A 24,065-nucleotide genomic window follows, 5' to 3' on the forward strand; every position below is an offset into this window, starting at 1 on the left:
ATTAATTAATAATAGGAGATTGGATTAAAGGCAATTAATTCTTGCACCAGAGTGGCCTTCCAATAGGAGTCTCAACAGGTAGCTGCATGAATAACTATGCAATACATTCTAATATATGGCCAAATCTATCATATCACTGCAGATTTTAAACTTCGTCTAGCAACAGTGAAAAAATGTATAGTATATGTTTATTATTCTGATTCAATGATAAATGTTATGCAGGAAACCACAAACATTAGAAAGCCCATTCTGTACTCATTTAAAAAAAATAATAATGGAAATGTCCATAAAGTCAGAATATATATATATATAAAATGGAAAAATAGAACTGATTTTAAAAATCTTCAGGTGCCATGACAATTGGGCACCCATATTTGAACCTCTCTTTCCACAACAAAGGACTGATTACAATACAGGATGCACGATATATGCAATACACTGAAACAAGTTCCCAACATTACAACTTATCTCAGCACAGGCCCGTAGCCAGGCAGGGGCCAGGGGGGGTTGAGCCTCCCACTGGAACTGCCGCCAGCAACCCCTGGCACCACATTCAGCCCCTTGATATTAGGCAAAACTATTTTCTGTAATTTGCTTGCAGTGTACAGTGAAAATGTAGACAGCAGATATTATTTTGCTCACAATTTTCGTGAAGGATAAATTCACAGAACATGAACAACATCTAATACATTTGTTCATCTTCTTTACAAGAAGAAGTATAAAGTGACGAGCGGCAAGTATTTAGAAGATTGTCTTCTCTAGACTCTAGAAGGTTCTTTCACAGGGCAGCTTCTTTATCTGTACTTTGCTCCCCCTGATGCAACCTCCCATTTAGACAGAAATCTGTGACTTTGATGTCATCATGCAAATTCCCTCTGCATCTGCGTCAAAGGTCAACAGCTCCCATGTTTTGGAAACTAAGGGGAGTTTCAACAGCTCCCATGTTTTGGAAACTAAGGGGAGTTTCATTGCTTCCGCCGGGGGTGGAATGTATTGTAGGCAGTATGACTGAACATTGTGCATTTTTTCATGTGTGATATAAATATCTGTATCATCAAAAGTAGTATGGAGTGTGTAGTGAGGGATGATGTCAGCAGCAGTCAACACTTCAAAAAATAAATGATGTTTTAAAAGATATAACTTCAAAAAACCATGTTTTAAAAGATATAGAAAAATGTAGTATTTGTATATTTCTAAAATTCATACAACTTAATGACCCCACACATAATTTACCTTCATTTAATACTATTAAATTTTTGAAAATTGGACTTTGTTTACAAAGTCCTCCCTGACAACCCGTGAGCCCCCTGGAGATCAATTCTAGCTACGGGCCTGTTTCAGCATTGATTATATATTAGATACTAAAGAAGGTATACAAACGTGAAAAATAAAGAATTTCCATAACAAGTAAGTGTAGCATCATAATATTAATATACTGCTCATTCAATTTCCACAAAATTCAGAAATAGAGTTTTTTCCACAGCTTTTTTCACAAAAGTGTCTCAAATGAATGAAAATATAGGAGTTGGCAGTATTTTTCCTGTTCCATGGTTTTTGTTTATCTCCCTACTGTAAAATAGACACTAATTTCTAAGTATAAAATACAATTTACAATATGAAATTCATAGCTAGACAAAAACAGTATTTTCAAGAAAGCTGGCATTTTGAATGGGCAGTTCTTTCCGAGTGTTGTCTTCATATTTCGGTAGGCTTATTAAATATATCTATGTAGTAAAATCACATTCACATAACTAGATTAGTTTTGTATATGTTTTTAATAGAACCTAATAGTGTGATTAGTATGATATGATTTTCAATGTTTGAATTTGTTATACAAACACGTGCATGAAGCAAAAAATAAAATACTGCTCTACCTTTTGAAAGTCTAGTATCAAATCTCTTTACATTAGATTTTGTGTTCAGTAATATATATATATATTGTATTCTGGCTTTCCAGTACATCATGTATAATTTGGTTAAATGGCCGCTAAACCTGATCACGGAGAAACTAGTGATGTATTTTGGCTGCCTGTTCCAGTGGTTCTCGCCCTTTGAGAGACCAGAGACCAGTAAAATTATTTCTTACAAGTCGATGCCCTGATCCCAACAATTTCTTCATAAATACATTTCTGAACTTTAAAGTTTATATGGAAATTAATATGCAACCTTAATTATATTAATATATCAAGTATGGCATAATCAGAGTTCAATATAGACTTGATGTTAAACATAAAATTAGTTTTAAATTTGTTGTCAACCCCTGGGTGCAATGGAACTTTTACGGCCCGGCCGTTGAAAAACACTGGCACTAAAACTGAAATGGAAGCAAATAAGACTGGCCGCAAATAGAAAAAAAATCTATAAAATAAATCTGGAGTGGACCTACAGTTTAAAATGAGATCCAGAGCACTCTGCCTCCACTGAGGATTGAACCTCATACCACTTCTTATTACAAGGCAACAGCATTACTTTATTCCACTCCAGAGGGCCATTCATGATTATAAAAGGAACATTCTAATAAAAAGCAGGCCTTCTCCATCAATAGTACTTGCAATTGTTCACTGTGATTTACAGGCTAAATGAAATCTTAAACTCTGATGAAGTAGCTAACAATCTTGTGAAGTATAGACAATATTCAGATCGAAGCAACACATGACAGTGCAGGGGGAGGGGGTCACATTGAAGTGACAAGTGACATGGGCACCTTCAGTCTGTAAGCAAGAATCCACCACGCATGCACAAATAAGACCGAGGTGACATGATGCGTGCCATTGAAGGAGCTTTCAGACTGAAGGCACAAATGACAAGTGACACAGACTTCTTCAGTATAAAGCAAAACATTTATTGTGTATGTAAGAAAAACAGACCGATGCAACCGTGTACGATGTATGCCATTAAGAAAACAGGATAGTCCAAGCTACATGCAAGTGACATGTTAAGCTCATTGTCGCACTTCAATTCAAAACGTTGAATGGATTACTGCTTCCAAGTGACACATGTCACTTGTTGTTTCAGTCTGAAAGTTCCCCGAGAAAACAGTACAGGCCAAGTGACAAGCAACACTTGCAGATTATGTTGCTTCAGTTCTAAAGGTTGCATTTACTTCTAGGGGTTGGTTCCCAACAGCCACGTGTCGCTTCCGTTAAACAGGATATATACACACATTCATGTAATACGTATACTTCTGCATATGTGTTGTGAATAGTAAAGGTTTTTAATTGTCCCGAAACATCTAATATTTTGTTGTTTCATATTTTATGATATCAATATTTAAATTGAGACACAAACATATAAAAACCTGTTTTAAGTCAATTTCATGGACAGATATGCTCTTTAGGACTTACGTTTAGCTTTATCCCTAGCTTACCCGAGAAACTTACATACCGGGCTGGTTCACAGGCCACACTTTGTTTTATCACTAAATTTCAAGAAACCATTTTATAATGGAATCACTGCTTCCTTTGATAATTATATATGTGCAGTTATTTATTAATTATAATAATTACAAAAATTACTATCATTAATAAAAAAAAATAACCAATTATTTCATGAGTCTGTCTCACATGTTTTATCATTCACTAAAACTCAGAAAATCCATAACAATTTTTATTAATGTTTCTTAGTTTGCAGAAATGCAGTTGTTTATTAAATATGATAATTACAATAATTACCATCATAACCAACCAATTGTACACTGTCACGAGTCTCTCGAATCAGACACATTCAAAGATGGCGCTTGATGTGACCACCAAGTGCATTTTGACTCCTAATTACATTAAGTACATTTATGTTTCTATAAACAAAAGTAATAAAGAAATATTGGGAACATCCTAGGAAACGACTGTAATTTATTTTCAAAATATTGTAAAATATAAATAATAGAGGTTTTGTGCCTGCAAGGACCTCCCCGGTAAGCTCAGATTAAAATTGTATCACAACCACTATGTAATATGTGTCCACTAGGATTGGCCAATATCTGCTTCTTTAATGCTACATCATGTAAATTTATTATAGCTAGTTGTAATATATGTCACTAGAAAACTGTAAACTACTCATAACAGTAACTTCAAGTGAAATAGGTTAGCTGTAATTGATAAAAAGCCAAAATTTCCAGTTCTTTTAAAAAAGATGCTTTTTATCGAGAAAAAAAACCCTTCAAAAAAGCCGTTTTTTTTGCAACTCTATACAAAAATGGCAAAAATTGTTGTGTGATAGCAAGAAAATGTTATTGGGACTGAACCTACAGTTCAAAGTGACATACGAACCAGGGATAGAGAAATACAGGGTGATTTAATATCTAAATTCAGTAAAAAAAAAAAAATGTTCAAAAATTTTTTGAGTTTGCGTATTAAAATTTCCATTAACTTTTTTTTTTTAAATAATGAGTAGAGTATGAGCTTTCTAATATTTGTGTGTTTTAGGTATCACATGTATCATTAAATGAGAAAAATAAACGTGGCATTATAAAGTTTTGCACTGTTGCTAGCCAAATTTTCAAATCTGCAGTGATGTAGTTGAGTCAGTCATACATTAGAAAGCATTGCATAGTTAGTTATTTATGCTGTTACCAGTTGAGCCTTCTTTAGGAAGGCCACTCCGGTGCAAGAATTAATTATTTATAATCCAAGCTTGTGTTCATTAATAAATTACATGTTTTAAGATCACATTTCAAAATATGTAGCTTTATCTCAGTTGGATTCATGGCTATCTTGGCCTGTATTTAGGAGAGCTGTCTCCTGAAAAAAAGGGGCAGGCACTTTATGCAGAAAGTCTAATCGGGACTGGACCTAGAGTTTAAAAGAGATCCGAACCACTTGTGTCTCCACCCGGGACCCCTTGATTACAAGGAGAGGACGTTACCAGTGCATCATTGGAAAGGTATTTTTTTTTTTGTTTTGTCTATCCATGTTTAAAACTACCAACATATTTGGGGTAACAATACATGTACACAAAATAAAGTTTAAAAACAGCTAAATATCAGTTTTGTCATGTTATTTTCAGTACCTGCATGTCACTTTGGCTAATTCAGATAGTGACCATGAGTGATGAGGTGAAACTTATGAAAGAACACTGACAAACAAACACCCTTCCCAGGTCAGGAACGCAGAATCAATGACGGAGTGGTTGTCACAGTGACCAGGGTTTGAATCTGCATGGGTGCTCTTTGTGAGTGTCTGCTCCTCAATTTCATTTCTTGTGATTAGACACGAGTGTCAGAAAAGCAAAGTCAGAAAATCTAATCAACCATCTTAAGTTGCTATTAGACAATCTGAGCATAAAGTGGACATAATAGAGAGAGCAGGATATGTTAACCAAATCTTTTTACGAACTTCCGATGTTATTTACAAAATGAAGTAATAATATACAAAGATTATGTGCATTTCAGCATGCTAGAAATGGTGATTGCGTGGGATGTACAAATCAAATTATTCACTGCTAATTTTCCTTCACTTCTTCCCATAGGCTTGCAGAGACCTTCTGGTTAGGGCAAGAGGGGGGGAGAGGGGCAAAAGCCTTGATAAGAGTTTAGTCCGGGAAGGAAAAACTTCATTCCACCTCACTTTTTATTTTGTTGATGGGTACAAAACATGGATACGTACAGTGTGAGCCTGGACCCATCAAAAGTAATATTAGTGTAATTATACACATTTTGGCTCGAGATCAAGAAAGCGCAGGACTGCAGATTACGAGGCATGGTGCAGATGCTGACATTTTTTATCTGTATCATTCCGTTTATTTTTACGTGCATATCTTTAGCATGTAGACAATTATATTTACATTGCATAACAAGTACTAACATATGTTATAAGAGTTGTTCAAAGTGGTGGGCAAATGCATTTACACATTTCTGGCATCTTTTGATGAAATTTTGATTGACATATCTGTTCTGTTTGCAAAATATTTTCTTGCCATTGTTAACCTGGCAGGATGCATGCTGGGTAAAAAATACCCAGAAGAAAATTGCTTCTAAGTCCGAATTGTTTCAAAAGCATGTAAATAATATCTTAAATGAATTTCCTAATTTTATTAAGTTTGAACATTTTTATTTCATTTTGCAAGATGAAGTTGAGAAAAAATGAGAAAGGAAAGACGGTAAGAAGGGCGTTTCCTGCCATAATGTAAGGATATTGTGCCTCAGACAATAATCGCAAGTGATCAAAAAATATATTTCATAATAGAATGGCAAAACCCAAACAGGTACCCTTACGGGTTAAACTCTGTACACAATTTGTCAGCGCAGTTACAATGTTGTTTCTCTTGATCATTCTGTGAAAGAAAATGACACTGCACTGACATGCAAAAGTTGATTGTTTAGGTGCCGGGTGAGAGCACACACTGTTAGAAGCTCAAGTTGCAGGCATAAATGCTTATCAGTACAGTTCTGTTCATTTTAGCATGACAATAGGGTCATTCCACGCCAAATGAACCAATTTTAAAATTGGTTGCATGACCATTTTAGAAAATTTCCATCGTTACATATACATTACATATCAAAACCAATGTTGAAAAAAAATTATTGTCTTTAGTTCTCCTGGGGCAGCCATTTTTCCAACATGGCGCATGGCTTCTTTTTTGCTCATGTAGCACTTTTCAGAAACCTTAATATCACAAAAACCATTACAGCTAAAGACCTCAAACAAAATTCATTTTATAGCTAATGAAGTATACATTCTATGATATTCAAGTATGCTTTGCTTAAAAGTGCATCGTAAGTACGAAAATTATGGTGGAAATTGGGGTAATAATAGTTAAAAAATTGAATTTTTAAGCCCGATTTTTTTAATAAAGGGGTAGGGTTACCAGATCACTATGAGGGACATGTAGGACATGCTGTCCAAAAATGTAGGACACCGAGTCAAAATGGGACACAAAACATTCACAAGAAATAACACACATTACTATAACATGTTAGCAAATAATGTAAAATTACACCTTTTCAGTTTAAAGAATAATGAATTTTTAATATCTTAAAAAGAAAAGTCCAAAACTAAACTGCTAAACAATACACTTCTTACAATATGTGTTTCAAGTCGTATTTCTCTGAAGGAGCCAATTTTTCGTAAAATTTCAATCTTAGTCATAATGTACTTATAAAAATAACAATCAAATTCTTTGAAATTATACAGAACATGCACCAACCCCTTCACAGAATCTATTAGAAATTGATTCCTCTCATCAGTGCACTGTGCTGACATTAACAAAAATAATCTATCAACATTTGCATTATGACCTGGAATGGCAAACAAATATTCAGCAATTTTCAGAAAATCTGAATGGCCCTCACAATGCTTATTGCTATTATTATAACTCGCTCACTTTTCATGTCGTGTCATTTTTTCAAGATTTGAAATATTGTGTTAAATGAACATGTTCAAATTAAATCATTGTTAATAGCACTTTCCATCATCAAGGACGAGGAAGATGGCCAGTTTCAGCACCTTCTTTCGTAAATTTTTAAATAAATAAATTACTTTTTTTAAGTAAATTAAGCATTCTTTAAACAAGTTATGGAAACTTGTGTGCTTGATTCAAGGGCAGTATACAGTGCAGAGTCTGCCAACATACAACATACAGCGACGTGGAGATCTACACTTCAATGGATCGCTCTGTAGCTCACGTTGCAAGGGGAAAATTCAAGCAGCAGATAATAGGGCCTCCCCTATAGTGGAGTGGTAGCGTTGTAGTCTTGTAATCAAGGGGCCCCAGGTTCGATTTCCAGTGCAGGCATACAGTGGTTCGGATTCCACTTTAAACTGTAGGTCCAGTCCCAATTAGCCTTACTGTGCATAAAGTAGACTTAACACCAAATCAATGAATCAAACCAGCAGCAGATAAATAATTTCACTGAAACGTGCATTTTATTAGTTCAAATTATGTGACGTTCAAAATGTAGGACATATATGAAATTTTTCCAATTCCTCCCGGACGCCGGACATTCGGCTAAAATGTAGAACATGTCCGGGAATAACCGGACATCTGGTAACCCTATGAAGGGGTTTAGTCTAAGGCTTGAATTTTTTTATGTGTAGACCTGCCTGCAGGGTGTCTGTAAATAAAATATCAGTGCTGAGAAATGCAACCCTTCTTTACAGCATGGGCTCAAACATGGCCGTTCATTGAATTTTGACAGTTTTCGGGGTTAAATATCTAGGATGGGTCCTCTTGAAAAATTCTGAAACTTGGCACAAAGGAAGCCCTGCATGAACCTAACTCACAGCAAAGATCTCAACTTTTAGATTCACCTCGTTTTGGTAAATATGAGGTAAGGTATGTGACCTAATTTCTGACGTTGAAAAGTATGGTTAAACTACATCCCATAATAAATATAATGAAGTCTTTTCTTTTTCTTTTTTAAATTTGGGTTAAATAAAGCCTCAGAAAATATAGTAACATAAGGTTTTAATATTTGACTTACGATAAATTGAAATTACAAGGTATGACAATTGAAAATCTGCGAAATCTCATTGCAAAAGGTTTGATTTATTAGGTACCCATGACCAGTTGGTGTTGTCAGCTCCAGTTTCCTACTCATTCTCTTTGTCAAATCAGGCAGAATTCTTTGTTCTTTCACTAAGTTCCTAAGCAAATTATCAGGAACATATCACATATATTTTTTCTTGACCAAGTGGTAGCAATCAAACTGATGATTCTGACCCTTTTCAACATTAGTTTTCGCTAATTTACATTTTTCTTCTTATAATTTCCATTATATGATTGTACTGGCCACGCAAAGGATTGTCACACTTGCCTTCCTTTTCTTCAGTTCTAATACTTTGTGAAAATCAACTTTCCAGTTTCCTTTGCACTCCTTGTATGATGTGAATAGTTTTTCGAGCAAGAGCACTTTATTGGTTTTCTGCAGTCAATCTCCTCAGTTTTGAAACAGGAGATACATCAAAAACAGAACAGACTTCATGCATTTGCTTTAGTTTTTCTTGGGTTGACACAAAAACATCATTTCCATTCTGGCATTTAAGTGAGTCACTTTCTCCAGATATGACAATTGTACTCCAACATGTCAGCATATTAATTTAACTGGTATAAGGCTTACTTTACACTTTTTTGCCTTACCATATGATGCAAATTGATTTCAAAAATTCCCTTACTTAACCTTTTCTTTAAGTGGTACTTCTGAGATCACAGCATACTTTACCATATGAAAAACTTTTTTCAATGGTATTTGCATATTGTCTGTAAGCCATCCACCTGTAGTCTTGACCTAAGAAGTGTTTTAGCATTTTCACCGAGTTTGTTAAGATTAATTAAGTCTTTGGTAACCTTACCAAGTGTATTTATGACAGTTCTCTCCAATTAAAAATCCTACAGAACACTCCATTTCCAGTCACAGATAACGAACATTCACAAGTCACTACTCTCGGCACATTTAGCAAAGCAAGAATGACAGCAAAGATTGTCCATGCACAGATCAATTCCAGGCTTTCCTCACATCCTTTCAAAAGATGTTTCTGAATCTTCTACTGTGTATGACTAGCAGCTACTTCAAGGCATGTCTGTATTTTCTTGGGAGAAAATAAAGGAAAAAAACAACAACATATTCTACCAGCTTTGACCCTCCAAAATATATAGCCTACTTTTAGTGGAGTGCCTAAGGAAGGGTTGGTGGGGGTCATAACCCAATACCTTTGGCCTAGTATTCCATATACAATTATGTCAAAGGCAGGATAATGTGGCAAAAACAGGGCTGTATACTAAAAAGGTATATGTAAACCCTCTCCCTTCCGAAATTACTGGGCATGCCACTGCCTATCTTAAGCTGCATGTAGTGTTACATTTAAAAATGTAAGGGAAGCTCAGCTTTAGAGCTGACAATACCAACTGGTCGTGGGTACCTAATAAATCAAACCTTTTGCAATGAAATTTCGCAGACTTTCAATTGTCATACCTTGTAATTTCAATTTATCGTAAGTCAAATATTAAAACCTTATGTTACTATATTTGATGAGGCTTTATTTAACCCAAATTTAAAAAAAGGAAAAGAAAAGACTTCATTATTCTAAGTATGGGATGTAGTTTAATCTTACTTTGCAAAGTCAGAAATTAGGTCACATACCTTACCTCATATTTACCAAAACGAGTTGAATCCAAAAGTTCCGATTTTTACTGAGAGTTAGGTTCACGCAGGGCCAAATTTCAAAATTTTTCAAGAGGACCCATCTGAGATCAACTGTCAAAATTCAATGAACGGCCACGTTTGAGCCCATGCTGTAAAGAAGGGTTGCATTTCTAAGTACTGATATTTTATTTACAGACACCCTGCAGGCAGGTCTACACATGAAAAACAAATCAAGCCTTAGACTAAACCCCTTCATCGAAAAAAATCTGGCTTAAAAATCCAATTTTTTAACTATTGTTACCCCAATTTCCCCCATAATTTTCGTACTTACGATACAATTTTAAGCAAAACACACTTGAATATCATAGAAAGTATACTTCATTAGCTACAAAATGAATTCTGTTTCAGGTCTCTAACTCTAATAGTTTTTGAGATATTAAGGTTTCTGAAAAGTGCTACATGAGCAAAAAAAAAAGCCATGCGCCATGTTTGAAAAATGGCTGCTCCAGGATTGATTGATTGAGTTTATTTTACTTCGCGTTTTGTGCGAAGATGGGGATGAGTGATGAAATTGATGAATGGACATTCACAAACAACCAAGCGCGAGTGGGATTTGAACCCGGGACCCTTGGCATCGCAGCACGATGTGTTAACCACTCGGCCACAGGGTCCGGCAGGCTGCCCCAGGAGACCTAAAGACAATAAATTGTTTTGAACATTGGTCTTGATATCTAGAAAAATGTACAAACGTATGAACTAAATATGAAAATTCTCTAAAATGGTCATGCAACCACGATTGGATGGTTTGGCATGGAATAACCCAATATACGGAAACAACTTACAAGAATTATGGAAGAGGAAATTTTGCGTATCAATTAAAATTTCATCAAAAGATGCCGGGAATGTGTGAATGCAGTTGGCCACCACTTTGAACAACTCTTACAACACAGGATAGTACAGAGCATTCCGTGACATTTGCTACGAGACTCGGCGGCAAGCTCTGTAGTACCTATTATGCAATATAAATGTATGCATGCTAAAGATATGTTCATAAAAATAAGCGGGACATTACAGGATGAAAATGTTGGCATCTATGGCATGCCTCGTCCTCTGCAGTCACACGCTATCTCGGCCCGAAGCCCACTGTATATATGTGTGTCGTCTTCATGTAGAAATGTCAACCTCCATGGTGGTCGCTACAGATATTCCAATACAGTAGACTCGTGATTATCCGAGCTAATTGGGACCGAGATTACTTCAAATACGGAAAAACTCTGATAATACAGACATAATGACGTAAATGACGAAACAACACTTAAAACTGTATAGTAATTATTTACTTTCAACAGTCACTTCCCCAACTCCATAATCAGCAGCAACCTTTTTAATAGACTCACCTTCATCCAACCTTTTTATTGAGTTGAATTTTGTTTCCAGAGAAACCACACACCTTTTCCGTTTGCCACTCATACTACATTACTCGCTTAGAATAGGCCTACACAGATTTAAACACCACCGTAACAATCGGATACACCGAAAATGTAACGAACACGTGCAGCGTGGACGGTGACTTGACTCCAACTTACTAGTAAACAAACAGGGGATGCGTTATGAAGTGCGATGTTTTCCAACAACTCCCTCGGTTAATTGAGAGTCTACTGTATCTGAAAAAAAATCTGATATGCTAAAAATTTCATCTACAGCATTCACGTGAATTTTCATGTCATTTGCTTTCAGTGTTCCCTAGATATTGTCAACAGTTTCATGGCTATGTAAACCTATTAAGCAAGTGTTTCTCAACCAGTGAGCTGCCGGCACAGTACCAGGCTCTGACATCAATTATACCGGACCGTGAGAGGTTCTCAAGTTTAAGACCTGCAGCCCAGGCTGGAAAGATGGCCTTTTGTTCGGCATTCACTGGTAATTATGCCATAATTCATTTATTAATATTGAGTTTCAAGGTTACACATTAATTAAAATAGCAAGTTATTTAGAGTAAAATTATTGGGATGTCATCGACTTTAAAAAAAATGAATTTACGGGGCCGTAGGCTCACAAAGATTGAGAATCTCTATTGATATCTAGAAAACATCAAAGCAAGCCTCACAAAGATTCATATGAATGTTCTAGAAGGAATTCTAAACATATGTAATTTATCAGATTTTTTAATATCATAGCGGCTTTTCCAAAGGAGAGGCAAATTAGAAAAAAACTGCCTTGTCGTCAGCAGAATCTTAAAGCGAGTCGGAACTACATTCCGGCAAATCAGTTTGGTGTCGGAACTATATTCCTGATGCAACATTAGATCCAACCTACCTTATATTAATTCTTGTAAACAGTAGATGAAGGGGAAGGGAGAAAGTTCTCATACTAAATGTGTTTCCTGTAAGTGAATAATCTGCAATTTTAGAAAAAATAATATATTTCACTCATGCTATTCATTTAAGATGTAAATGAGAATTTACTTTCCTGAAATGGCTGATGTGATATCTTGCATTTATTATGTGTTTAATTGGGATGCAACAACAATAATAATCAGTGCCTTTTCCTGGCGGTACGCCATACCAGCATCATCCTACAGGTGAGAAAAAAACTAAGAACATATTATCTTAATGAAAGATAGGTGTGCGTGTATGTACATGGATGTATGATCATTTATGAACATACCACAATATTTATAGTTGTTGTTATAATGAACACAATAATAAATAACAACAACAAACCGAGTACTGAAACCTTTCCTCCCAGGATTTGATTTGATTTTGCTCATGTCCACTTTATGCGCAGAAAGGCTAATCGAGACTGGACCTACAGCTAACAGTGGGATCTGAACCACTTTGTGCCTCCACTGAGTATCGAACCGGGGACCACTTGATTACAAGATTACGACGTTACCACTACGGCTCTTCCTTCCCAGGAGAAAGCACTGATAATAATAAGTCATAAAAATAAAAACCATCCTCATTTAATATGCAGTAGTAATTATTATTTAGTAGTAGTATAACTCATGCCTCTTCATTTGTGTTTCGTATTCCGGCTGTTGACTGAAACCACTTTAAGCATGGCTGTGATGATTTAATTTCTTGATAATATTTATGAATCCAGTCTACATAACATCTAAACTAGGGCTGAGTCGATGCCGATGTACCAGTATTGGCCGATAACAGTGGTATCGGTTGAAATTCTTCTACCAATACCAGCCAATACTTTTTCGGCATTTTGGTCTTTCACGGGCTCTAATTATCCTAGAAATTATGCAAAATTCAAACTTTCTATTTACTTTGCACCAATTTTGCATGAAAAACTGAATGTTTTGGTTATATAACACATATTATAATATTCTAATGTAATTCTTCAATATTCCAAAGCAAATTTCTTGGTAAATTGATGCATATAAGCGGAGAAATATATTTATAAAATAATATTGATCAACGCCTTAAGCAACTTTTATTTATTGCAATTTTCAAAGTATCGGTATCGGCTCAGCCCTAATATAAACATTTCTCCTTGTATATTATCAAATACAAAAAGCTTTATGGACTGACCAATTTATTCACCAACCATACAAAATTATCTTTTTTTAAAAAAAAAGTCAGGCCTACTTAAGCTCACTGGACATTATGCATGATAGACCTCTTTTTCGTCACTACATCACAAACTAAAGGAAAACACATACGGTTGGCCCTATTTGAACCCAGAAAATTTATAATTTTTCTACTGCTCAGGTCTATCTTAAAATTCATTATTTTTACCGTGTAAATCATAAATTTGACAAATAAATACAAACCCATAAAAAAAAACACTTGATGTCAATCTGCATTATGCTTACATTGTCACACTCAAAAAATGTGAACATATTAACCATAATACATTGATAGTTGATGCGTTCATTACACATGATAAGACAATTATAACGCATTCATGCACATACATACTTTAATAAAAAGCCACTGAGCCGTCACAATTACTAACACAGGAGTGTATATCTACATAATACTCAGTCTTGGTGATATATCTCACTTGGTGGACCAAACCATTGTGCAAAGTTCATACTATTTTTCTTTTAATGTCGTCAAACTTAAAAGAAATGTAGGAGAATATCTCCCAAAAAACAGTTCATATCATCTTGTAATGAAATCTTTGCAGATATTGTGTATCCACAGGCAACTTAATAACAACATTTAAAATCTTGCACATTTCTTGACAAGAAATTGTTTTCTATACATTTTGACAGTGCATACTTTTCAAGAGAAACATGCTTACGTGGCAAAACATTGAGAAAAAATTTCTACGAACAAGAAGTGCAAGAATTAAAATATTATTACTAATTACAACTTGTAAATGTATAGAAGCAAGATATCAGAATAAAATTCATTTGCTGCAATCACTGTTTACACAACATGTAAACTTTGAAGTGTCTAACACTATTAAATATACTTCACTTTTATAAAAAGTATTGTTTTACCACAAGCACACACAATAATGTGAGTCTCAAAATGAGATTATAATTTATGTAGTGATCAGCTTATACTCTGAGGCACAAAAATGCAAAATATACATACAGAATACAATACCAGTATGTATCATAATATCTTATTAATGCCAATATTCATATCGCATGTCTTATTTGTCGTCATGGTCCACCAATAACACGATTCGATACTTTCAATTATTGCCCACCAATTAAAGAAGCATACCTTTTTTCCATGTACAGTACTAAATCAGATATTAACATTTAGTTTAACTGTTTACACTTCACACTCATCACAAAACATGCAGTAAGTTTATACATTAATAAATAATATGGTCTTGAGTATGAAAATTCACTTGCTTATTATGATTATTACTGTCTAAAAGGTTGGGCTGAATGCATACCTTGCGTTGGGAGTATCACCCCACCTGGTGTAACATAGTCTCCAATCATCAGGCTGTTGTTCACGGGGTAGTGGGAAGTATTTCCAAGAACAACTTGCTGTGTTTGCGAAGATGTGAATAATGTTGGCGAAATGCCACCACCAATCAGCTGTGCTCCCTGGGTGGACGTTGCAGTACCAGAACCGACCCTCTGTCGTCCTGTGCTAGAGATGGAACCAGGATGAATATTGGGTTGGTTCCCAAGTCCGATAAAACCTGCTTGATTCGCATCGATGGCCACTTCACCAAAACCATTCACTGTAATTCCATTCACCACATTTACTGCTGCGGCCGTTACTGTTCCTCCATCCAATCTCGACTGCTGTACCTGCCTGGAGCCTTGAGTGTCCATCTGGTTCCAGTAGTTCTCACTTGGGGATGTTTGGTTGTAGCCTGGGGGTGGTTGGGGGGTTTGTCCTGTGTACCTAAAGTAAGGGTTCTTCAAGTCAAGTGTATTTGATGAGCGAATTCCTGTACCTTCCACACACAGGTCAATCGTAACGTCATAACTCTGTCTCTTGTTGGCCAGTAGAAGGACATGTCCCGTAAGCAGCTGTCCCTGTTTCACAAAAATTGGTGTCTCCAGCAAACAACGCACCTGGTACCAGTGTGTCAGCGGTTCGGTGGGTGCTGTAGATAACCACACGGTTTGAACGGTGCCAATGAAGGCTACATCGAACCAAAATGCAAGACCATGTACAGTTCCTGATTCAAGTAAACTGAATTCCAATGGTATTTCAATTCTGTGAAGGTCAGTTTCACGAGCTGACTGGAAGTCCACTGTATGACATAATGACTTTGCCATACAAATTCTCACATCAAAAGTATCTACTATTGGCTGCCTGAAATACTCCTTCATAGCTGCTTGCCTTAAACTACTTAAATCTACACCATGGAAGCACTGATGGTACCAAAAATTAGCCTTGTTGAACTGTTCCATATACAGCGTATCATCTGTAAATGGTGCAACATGAAGATCACCACGGCTAGGAAACATTTTACCATTAGGCACCAGCCACTTTTTCGCATGCAAGTAAGTCTCCAACATTCTCTCGTTATACAGCATATAACCCATTGGTTCCGAAATTATCACATTCACATGCTCTGGGAGATCTATTTCCTCTATTTTACCTGCCACTACAATTATTTTTCCTTTTAGATTATTCGCATGCACCAGCGTCTCTGCATGTTGAGCCATTGTACTCGCTTCCACTGCATACACTTTTCTGGCACCGGCCTGAATAGCAAAGAACGAAAGAATTCCTGATCCTGCACCAACATCTAACACTACTTTGTCTTTGAAGTCGACCAAATTTGATAAAATCGCTCTCTGATAAGTGCTTGTGCGTATGTAATCTTGCATCATGTTTTGTTGTTGGGAAAGGTAACCGTAAAACTGAAAATATTGCATTGCTGAAGAATCATCTGTCCTGTCCGTAAATACCGACACACTTTTACCAGACTTGACTTTTGAAACATTAGAATGAAACCGCCTTCCATCCTGCTCTGTGTTGAAGTTAACGAAAATGCTTTCCCAGTCCAAATTAAACACGTAGCCTTGTGGTCCAACTCGTGAACATTCTGTTAATCGGGTGACTGGGAACTCCAGAAGTTCTTGTTCACAGCCAAATGTTTCCCTTTTCAATTTTACACTTATACCTTGAGGATCATAGTCCAGTATTATCGTAATAGGAAAATCATACTTTCTCACCAATTCGCCGGAATTTGCAAACTGTGACACCGCAACACCTCTAAACACATTCGCCATCTTTATATGAACTAACGCGATGCGGTTTCTTTTGTCTATTGTCTACATGTGCATTTTAGTATTTCGTTATTGTCTAGCACAATTTTAGGTTATATTTAAATTAAATGTATTATCGTTGCCTTATATGAGCAGTAGCAAAAATGTACATAAAGCAATAGACAATTTATACCTCTTGTAACTATTAATTATCTACACAATGTGTTCTTTTCCCGGACATTTCGGTAATCAGTTTCCACTTTAGTTCACTAATTACCCGATGCACGGCGCTCTAATCGAAAACTTCAGCTGCCATTCTAACTCAAAATGGCGTCTGCAGTGGGGATATCGGCAAGGCATTTAGTTACCTGTTTTGCTCATAACCTACAATCATAACAAAGGTACTGTGCGTTGTCTGGGGCATATTGACGTCCGCAGTGGGGACAAGGAGGCCTCTTAGAAAACGAACATCAATGTAAATTATATGTTTCACGCATATGGTTTCATTTCAGTCACAGTAATTTATGGTAATTTTCATATAGATATGGAAGGTATTTGATAGCGCACTGTGCGAAATAAACATTTTGCTTTGGGAAAATGACCACTCCAAGGCCGTCCGCAGCCCACAGGATCTTACTCGGGGTCTGGGGTACATAGTAAAATTTTATATCTTTCCTTTGAGTCATAGAAACTTGTATTTATTTATTTATTCCAAGTTTCAGTTACAGCATTTCTAATAGCCATATTATACTATAATGTTTTTGTTGTTGTTATAATTATTACTATTATTATATTATGTCCTCCTTCGTGGCCGTGCGGTCTAAGGCGCTGTGCTTTGGGCTCCGACTGCGGACGGCATGGGTTCGAGTCCGCCTGGGTTCAGTCTCTGGCAGTGGCGTGCCCGGATTTTCGAAAAGTAGGGGTTATGTATACTTTTTCTTGCTAGTCAGCCCTCATTTTGTCATAATTTCCTACCTTTGACGTTCTTTTTTAGGAATTCTGGGCGAAAGGGGGTTATAACCCCCCCCCACTTGGGCACCTCTGGGTTCTCGGCCTGTGTATAGGGCCGGTGGCAACTCTCCATCGTGAGGAAATTGGGGAGCTACGAGTGAGTGGTGTAACCCGGTCTCGGAAATCTCCTACAACAGTGTTCGACGTGCTAACCCCACGTCACCCCATTACCGGTTGAAGATCTGCACACCTCTAGGTAGGATCGTGGGAGGGAGACTGGCAGTCGCGAGATAGCCCAAGGCCCAGGTCCTTTCGAGTGCTGTCGAGCCATGGGTTATTATTTATTATTATTGCTATTATTATATTATTACTAGAGCTATTTCTTTATTATTATCATTGCTATGTTATTATTGTTAATAATAATACTAATCAAGACGATGCCAGGGGTCTCGGGTTCGAATCCTGGCCTGGGGGGTGCAAGGAAACTTTTATTTTCTCTTGGTAGACAAGGCCTAGGATTAAGAGGCAAAAAAATGGGGAGCAACTATCCCTTAAATGGTTGCCACTGTTTAAGGCTGTCATTTTAATCAGAACGTGAAATCGGAACGTTTTTTACCACTCGACTCCCCTGTTTCCATGCATTAATATTGTGTGCCAGAACCATCTGAGTGTGTGTGTTTGTCCATTTCTTCTCATCAGGCATCAACACATTTGTGGTGTCTGAGTATTTTTACGAAGCCGTTACTCATGCACGGGATGGACAATCCACTCGACAACGTGAGATTCAAACTGTGGGCTGCGAGGTGGACGCAGACAGTTCTCGAATATTTCTCTGATTCGAGCCTGAACACCACTACTGTGTCTTGTCCTCCCAATGTTTGCGGCTCTTATAAAAGCCGAAACCCACTAAATTGTTCATATTCAGGCCTCTGAATACCTTTCCGTTCCCAACACATCTAATGTTTCGTCTCCCAATATGATCAAATGCTTGCTTATTTATTTGTAGTGACGTGCCCAAGGGAGGATTGGTGCCCCATTTGATCCAGTATTCCTTAAAAAAGGAACGTGAAAGACAGGAAAAGATGGCAAAATGAGGACTGACTACCAAAAATAGTATTCGTAACCCTTCTCCCTACCGATAATCTCGGACACTTTTTTTAAAATCAACTCACCAGAAGTTTTTATCATTTCGTATTCGAGACTTAGATAAAGTGCGTTCTTCCTGCAGGTTTGGATATTATCCTTTAGGGTGATTTCGTCTGCCTTCGCACCTAACCTTAACGAAGCCCTAATTTTCCATCCTTATGACTTGGATCTTCAAGACTTAAGTAGATTTCAGACCGAAGGGATGCGCGATACATGATATATGCAATGAGCTAATCAACAGAAACGTTTCACACCGTAGCTACACAAAAGGCCTCACAAATCAATGTTCGACTTGTGAAATCCTCAGGCAACACAGTGTGAAATCTCCCTTAGTAGGCCACTGTCATCGTCACCTCGAAGCGGTAGCTCGTATTGACCACCGAAGACAAAATTTTTCCTCAACCGGTGGGAATGCCCCTCAGATTTCTTCTATATCCTATATTTTCTGTGCTTCTTAATAAAACTGGTAACATCTTACAATTTGACATACACAGAACATGTACTATGTAGCCTATACATTTTAGCGCAAACTCAGTCGAAGTCAAGGGTGGATCGGTGGCTCAGTTGGTAGAGCAATGTCATGGTATGCCAGAGCCCTGATTCGGGTCCTGGTAGAGCCTGCAATTTCCGTTAAAATAACTGCATATGCAACATCTTCTTTCTTTCTCTTCTCGACATTCATAAAATTTTCGTCTGTTCCTTCATGGTAGTTAAGTATTTGTTTGTGTGCGAACCTAGTAGGCTTAAACAAAATTATTTCTTTTATGCAATGAAATTCTCGGACTGCATACATGAAATTTCGTTCGGGCACAGCTAAATCATCACTCAAAACTTTGATTTTCAGTTGATCTGTGAAGCTTATTTCTGTTTTAATAAACCGCTGAAATATTCATTTTAGAAAGAGAGACCTTCGATCTCTTCGGTCCTCGACCTGAACTAGCTGCACTACACTGAGGCTCCAGAAGTTCCGCTGTCGTCAATGCCTTCAGCTTTGAACCCGAAGTAGACTTCGTTACTTTACGATATTCAGTTTTTATATTTTTTTTATTTTCGAATCACTAGATCTTACAAAGCAAGCAATGAACACTCACAGATCACTAATCGTCTGTATGAATTGCCATACTCTGAAAATTCTGAAGTCTCATTAACCGATTCTGTTGTACAGTTCAACCGGTAAATTCAAAGCAGCATATTTATATCCTCATTATATTCTAGAACGTTCCGCAGATAAAACGATTCGTTAATATTGCCAGTAGTTCGACTCCTTCTCTTATTCAAGAACGTTCCCTCTCACGCTTTCCAGAGATTAAAAATTACAACGAATCGTCCTACTTGTGGCGCTACCTTTGTTGTGCAACTTCCAAAAAGTTCGCTGCGACAACACCGAAAGCGCAAGAAAAGTTTACGTGCAATATTATCAACAACAGGGTTATATACAACTTTCTCCGTCGTTATAATTACGTATTCAAGAAGACAAAAACATAATTTTATGTAGTGTAAACTGAAAATTTCCTGTTTGTGCACCTTGATAACCACCTTGGATACATGCTATTAACAATAATAAGGTTATAGAACATTCTCCGTCTTGTCTCTATAATTATTACTCTCAAATTATCAGTATATTATTCAAGCACCAATGACCTAATTTTATCTTATCTAACGTAATCTGAAAAATTTCCTGAAGGGGGCTCGAGCCCCTGATCCCCATCTTGGGTACGCGCTATTAACAATAACAGGGTTATAGAACATTCCCCGTTTTGCCTCGATAATTATTTCTCTCCTTAAATAATTGTCACATTATGCAAGAAGCCAAAAACCAAATTTTATCTAGTGTAATCTGAAAAATTTCCTTGAGGGAGGGGCTCGATCCCCCTGATTCCCAACTTGAATACGTGCTATTATCAATAATAGGGTTACAGAACATTCTCCGTCTTTCCTCGATAATTATTTCTCTCCTTAAATTATCCTCATTTTATTTTATTTCACACCACAAGGAACCAAAAACCTCATTTTATCTAGTGTAAACTGAAAACTTTCGGAGGGGGCCCTCGAGCCCCCTAAGCCCCTTCCTTGGATACGTGCCTGGTTACCAGTCAGGAAACTAAACTATTGCCTTGCTTTTATATGTACCTTGGAACATTGACTCTAACCTAGGTCATTAAATCTTACGTAATACATTTATGAAGTAATTTAGAAACAGAATATTTACAATCTAAGAAAACCCAAGCTACCGAACTGGTAACACTGAAAACGTATCCAAATTTCCATTGCCAGGTTCAAACACAATGTCCATTTAAACGCCTACAAATTCCTTGTGAACACTTGAATACACTTCAGGTTGGTCAGTTGCAGAACAAGGAATATAGAGATTAGGTAAAGCCATCCGAAGATTGCCGATCTTGCACGAACGCGTGACGTCACCGGAGAAGCAGTGAGCTCGGCTGAAGCAGACGGCCCCTAGCATTTATATGGGAGATTCAGAGAGCGAAAGTATATTATTACTTTTAGGAGGGGGAAAATAATAATTGTCATCCTCCAAGATGGTATTGAGGCATCCTTTTAATGATTAGTAAGATAATTGAAAACGCGCTACTTTTAAAAGGGGGCAAAGTACATGTGAAAAAATGTATTTTGAAAATCCATATTCCTGAAACTTTCTGACCGATGAGCTACAAAGAAAGTTGCGTGTTCTCCTTTAGAATTTCGTCATTTTACAAATCGTAATATAATTTTAATAAAAACGTGGCATGCTAAAGAAGAATTAAAGAGTAAAAAATAATTGATTAATAGACTTAGTTTATTTTACTTCGCTATCTGTCACATATGGCTAATCGCAAAGATGAGGATGCGTGATGATATGATGAAATTGAAGAAAGGAAAGTAGACCCATGCCCGGGCGGGGATTCGAACCTGGGGGCCCTTGGCATCGTAAAGCGTTGTGCTAACCACTTCACCACGGAGGTCAGCATTACAAGGAAATAAACAGAAAATGACAATCATATGGCATCTATGTTTTAATATGCGAGAAACATTTGCGAGGAGGTTATTGAAGTAACAAATAATTATTACAAGACGTTGTGATGAAAATTATTAATATACCTGAAATATCGAGAGTTGACCTTGCAGTCTCTAAATGTACTTTTAGGGTTACGCAAAACCTTTACTCAAAATTGCTAGTGTAAATTTATAAGCTATTAAAATTTAAAACTTATTCCTGTTCGAAAAGAGAAACTGCCAAGTCAAATTAATATTTCGTAGAAATACATATATTTGTCTTTCATGAGGCCAAGAGAGTATTTGGAAGGGACGCTGGCTTGGGAAGGCTATAGCCCCGGATCTCGATCTGCAAAGGGGCTTCCAGTGGGAAAATATTCCTATGAAATAGTCCAGAAGAAGGGGCGAAATGATTTTTTTTAAATGGCTCAAGAATACAAAGATATAAGTGGATATTTGACAAGCTTAGTCTAAAACTTACAACTGAAGTCGTACGTGTGTGTGTGGGGGGGGGGGGTGTGGCTACGTGAAGTAACACAGTGGAATATGATTCACAATACTAAAATTAAAATAAATATGTGGGAACAATAGAAATCAAAATATGTTATAGCTAGTGACGGCGCAATAGTAAAGATGGAGGGGTAAATCATATTTTCCCGGGGCAATCATTTTTATTATTCCGTTACATACGACACAAAAATGCACATTTTGGCTAAAAGAGCATTCATTCATTTATTTATTTTGTCGTTTTACTGGGGGCAGATAAGAGAGAGAGAGAAATTGTCTGCCCCCCCCCCCCGTAGTGTGGTCACTGCCTATGTCTATGCTGGAGAAGAATGAACCAATTAATATGCTATTAAATAAAACAGATACTTTTAAAACTTTTAATCAAATTATTTGTGAACTATGATTTAAATTTAGAGAGAGCACATACCTGTTTAATTTAATTTGGATGAGTTAACTTCTGAAGCCTGCCATTTCCGAGCCTTCTTCCGGTGTAACTATACTGCCCTTGAGCCGTAGCTGCTGCGTTCAGGTGGCGGAACGAGCTGAATACTAAATATGTGACAAATATATATAAAAAATACAACGTGTTGAAGCTATTGACGGCGCCAAAGAAAAGACAGAAGAAGAAGAACGTGGAGACTGCAGTGATATTTTACGGGAAGCAGCAGGCACGTTTCCAGGAATTCCTTGCGGGGGGAGGCTGAACACCATTTTTTAAAGGGGTATCACAATTGTATGTTTAAGGCCAGTGGTGGCAATTGTGTTCCAAAATGTGGGGGGGATGGACAAGGAGACAAGCATTAAGAGACCATAGTGTGATAGTGTGGAGGCAAAAGAATGGGGAGCAACAATCTCCTAAATCGTCGCCACTGTTTAAGGCTGTCATTTTAATCAGAACGTGAAATCGGGACATTTTCTACCACTCAACTCCTCTGTTTCCATGCATTAATATTGTGTGCCGGAACCATCTCAGTATGTACGTTTGTCCATTTCTTCTCATCAGGCATCAAAACATCTATGTACCAGAAGTGTTTTTACGAAGCTGTTACACATGCACGGAATGCACAATCCACTCGACAACGCAAGATTCAAACTGTGTGCAGGGAACTGGAATCAGACAGTTCACGAATATTTCTCTCTCATTCGAGCCTGAACACCACTAATGCCTCTTGTCCTCCCATGTTTGCAGCTCTTATAAAAGCCGAAACCCACCAAATTGTTCATATTCATGCCTAAGCACTCGCACGCAAGTGTCCAAAATTGTCTGTTGAGTGGTGTCGAACCCAGTAGCCTTAAACAAAAGCATTTTTTTATGCCATGAAATTCTCGGATTGCATACACAAAATTTGGTCCTGGCACAACGAAATCATCACTCAAAACTTTGATTTTCAGTTGATCTGTGCAGCTTATTTCTTTTTTAATAAATCGCTCCAATGCCCAGCCCGATACTGCCGAAATATTCACTTTAGAGAGAGAGAACTTCGATCTCTTCGTCTTTCCACCCGAACTACTCGTATCACTACTCGAAGTTCCGCTGTCGTCAATGTTTTTAGCTTTGGGACCGAACTGGAACTAGTGGTAGACTTCGTTACTTTACGGTATTTAGTCCATTTCATTTTCGAATCACTAGATCTTATAAAGCAACCAATGGACACTGACTGATCACTAATCGACTGTACGAATTGTCACACTTACCTCTGAAGTCTCCACCTATTCTGTTGTACAGATCAACCG

The 24,065-nt window shown here is 37.1% G+C and overlaps 1 protein-coding gene across 1 annotated transcript; it reads right to left on the reverse strand.

Moving 5' to 3' along the window:
* Positions 1 to 13,591: 13,591 nt before the first annotated feature.
* Art4 (arginine methyltransferase 4) lies at positions 13,592 to 17,007 on the reverse strand. Its single transcript, XM_083132098.1, has one exon. It carries the CDS (start codon positions 16,755 to 16,757, stop codon positions 14,919 to 14,921), a length of 1,839 nt encoding a protein of 612 aa, XP_082988224.1. The 5' UTR covers positions 16,758 to 17,007; the 3' UTR covers positions 13,592 to 14,918.
* Between the last annotated feature and the right edge of the window lie 7,058 nt (positions 17,008 to 24,065).

Source organism: Lepisma saccharinum, chromosome 12, assembly GCF_977018435.1.
Source record: "Lepisma saccharinum chromosome 12, izLepSacc3.1, whole genome shotgun sequence".
Classification (NCBI taxonomy): Eukaryota; Metazoa; Arthropoda; class Insecta; order Zygentoma; family Lepismatidae; genus Lepisma; species Lepisma saccharinum.